This window comes from Sinocyclocheilus anshuiensis, unplaced genomic scaffold, assembly GCF_001515605.1.
Source record: "Sinocyclocheilus anshuiensis isolate Anshui unplaced genomic scaffold, SAMN03320099.WGS_v1.1 scaffold185, whole genome shotgun sequence".
NCBI classification, from domain to species: domain Eukaryota; kingdom Metazoa; phylum Chordata; class Actinopteri; order Cypriniformes; family Cyprinidae; genus Sinocyclocheilus; species Sinocyclocheilus anshuiensis.
The window spans coordinates 1,967,959-1,971,030 of record NW_015539887.1 but is presented as its reverse complement, the minus strand read 5'-3'; the positions used below and the strand labels follow the sequence as shown (position 1 = coordinate 1,971,030).

The following is a 3,072-nucleotide window of genomic DNA, read 5'->3' as shown; positions in this document are numbered from 1 at the left end:
AGTCTAATCTCTAATTGTCATACCATTCGAATTTCATACCAAGAAATTCTTTTAACCCAAAAAGCAAATTATGCTCCCTTCGAACTGGTTGTCTTTAAAATACAAATCTTGTGTAATCCCAGGCTATCTGTAATCAGAAGCACATTTAAAACTGGAATATAATTTAATTTCATTCACATGTGTTTCATAAACACATAGTCCTTTCTGGATTACAGTCCGCCATCAAAATGATACATTTAATTATAGCTGCTGTGAGAAAAGGCTATAAACAATCGGCAACCTGCAGCATCCTCACATGCGATAGTCTAGTAGCCGGGACAAATTCTTTATGTTTACAGACGTGAAGTAATGACGCAGCAGCATGCTCAAATTTCCCGCGAAAACCTACCCGTACCACTCAAATTAGAAAACATTATTATAAGCTAACCGTTGTGAATCGGGCTAAAGTAAGGGGATAGTTTTGAACACTGGCTGGTTGTGTACTTGCTCGAATGTTGATTTCAGATAATCTTTAACCAAAAAAGTTAACCGTATTTGTGCAAACGGTGATACATTTCCACGCCCAAAAGAACAGCATTTGTGACCTGTGCTGGCAAAATGAGTCACATCGAGCAAATAAAAAAAAAAAAAGAGTCATTGTTAAAACTACAAAAGAAAGCAGTTCAATCAAGAGCAGCAATCTTTTTCTTTTAGTAGATTAACATTAATGAGACAGATGGCCCATATAGTAAGTCCTACGTACTGCACAGATCAAATATAATGTGACACATCAGATGTTTTTCCCCTATAGTTCCCCAAACGTTCACTTAAGACGTAACAGCAATTCAGTGTATACAGTCGGGATCGAAAGCGCCTTTATGTGCGCGATTCATATGTCAGTCAGCGGCAGCACAAGAAGGGAGCAGAGAAAAAGGTACTCCTCTTAGAAAACATACAAATAAAGATAATTTTAGATGTGTAATTACTATTTGGAGCAATGGAGTTGTTAGACGAGGGCTCAAGGAACTCATTTTTGTGAAACCCTGAAATTTTTCACTTTTTAATTTTTTTGCCTGTAGCTCAAAATTAGTCTGTGCGAATTCTAACTCATTTTCCCAGCACGGGTCACATTTATTTATCTTATATTTATCTTTTTTAACACTATAAATGTCTTTACAGCTATTTTTGATCAATCGAATGCATCTTTGCTGAATAAAATATTATATATATTTAAATAAATATATATATATACACACACACACACACACACACACACACACACACACACACACACGCATACATATCTTACTGACCCCGATCACTTGAATGGTAGTGTAAACCAGAGCAGAAACAATTCAAATAATTTCAAATTGTTATACTGCACTTTTTGCAATTAACATGCCTGAAAAATTATGAAGCACTTTTACACAGAAAATAGAGCCCACAAATCCCCAATAATGTAAAAGATATACATAGGCGAGGAGATTTTTTTTTCTACAAAAATTGTGCAAATTTTATTAGTATTGTTTGTAGTTATTGTTGTTCTTTGTATGTTGTCTTTCTTTAAAATGTAGGACTGTCAATACAATACAATATTTGATTAATCATGATTTTCTTCTTTATATAAAGCTCAGTAAAACAATAATACTATCAAATATTATTCTTTACTATTCTGCAACTAGCAAGTAGCAAATCATAGTTTCTGACAGGAATACAAACAGCCTATATTTAAAAAATATATGTTTAATTCAAACATCCCATTTCAATAGGACATACATTGACTGTTAAATGAATACATGTAAATGTACTTACTTTCCATTTAAGTCTTTGGTGGGGCCATCATTGCCCATGATGAGGTACGTCTTGCCCTCTTTTAGCTCACCCTTGCAGTGCTTTGTCTTGGCAAACACCTGTGTATTGTCTGCGCTCACGCTCGCGTCTCCCGTTGAGGGTCAGAGGTTAAACTCTTAATTTATATGAGAATATCTAGTAGATTAATAAGCTCAGCACAGTGTCCTCTTTATCTAAAATTTATTTTTTAAATGCTCGTCATGATCTGTACTGATCATTACTACAATGCATGTGACACTATATATAGGCTAAAGCTCAGGAAAAAAGGATCACTGGGATCACTTAGGATCACTGGGACCACGGTCACAGTTGCTGAATATAACATAAAATTGCTTTCTTCAGTAACTGAATCCACAATGACTTCAAATGCTGTCAGAAAAATAAAGTGAATAATAAAAGGTAAGATCTGCCTCAGCCACAATTTCTTAAGATTTTATTGAAAATATTTTACTATCTTATGCCGGGTTCAGACTACACGATATTTTTGTCGGTCACAATAGTCACTGTGTCAGATTACACGATTTTGACTCCTAAAATCTTGTCGTGTCGTGGACAAGAAACATGTCAGACTACACGTTGCTTCCCGACCATTCATCGTGTGCGGTCTTTAACGACGCGCGTGATGTCATCGAGAAGGCGGAACTAGCGACTGACTTCCGAAACCAAGAGTGTAAACATTGCTGAAGCGCTACCGCTATAGTTCGCCAGCATTTTTCTTTCTTTGTTCTGTCTGATAGTCCCTCGATAATATACAAATAAAACAAACAGTGCTTTATTTTTCAGGTACAGTATTTAGCAGTAACATTCAAGAAATTGAATGAACAAATATTAAAATAAAACACTATATACACTATATACATCAATTATACTTTTTTAAAGCAACTGACTGATGATAAGTTCATCAGTCAAGAGCAATGAGTGATTTTTTTGTTGCTTTATTAACATTAAAAGAATAGTTTACCAAAATGAAAATTCTGTCAGTCTTTCAATTCTGTCATAGTGTTTCATTTTTATACCATCATTTACAGGTGCATCTCAATAAATTAGAATGTCGTGGAAAAGTTCATTTATTTCAGTAATTCAACTCAAATTGTGAAACTTGTGTATTAAATAAATTCAATGCACACAGACTGAAGTAGTTTAAGTCTTTGGTTCTTTTAATTGTGATGATTTTGGCTCACATTTAACAAAAACCCACCAATTCACTATCTCAACAAATTAGAATATGGTGACATGCCAATC

General features: G+C 34.5%; 1 protein-coding gene across 1 annotated transcript in view; it reads right to left on the bottom strand.

The window, feature by feature from the left end:
- Window positions 1-3,072, bottom strand: part of LOC107685594 (tenascin-like) — a 26,503-nt gene that overhangs the window by 20,274 nt on the left and 3,157 nt on the right. Inside the window, exon 2 of the mRNA XM_016482240.1 lies at window positions 1,792-1,918. Coding sequence (XP_016337726.1) covers window positions 1,792-1,918 — 127 coding nt within the window. The remainder of the gene's footprint in view (window positions 1-1,791; window positions 1,919-3,072) is intronic.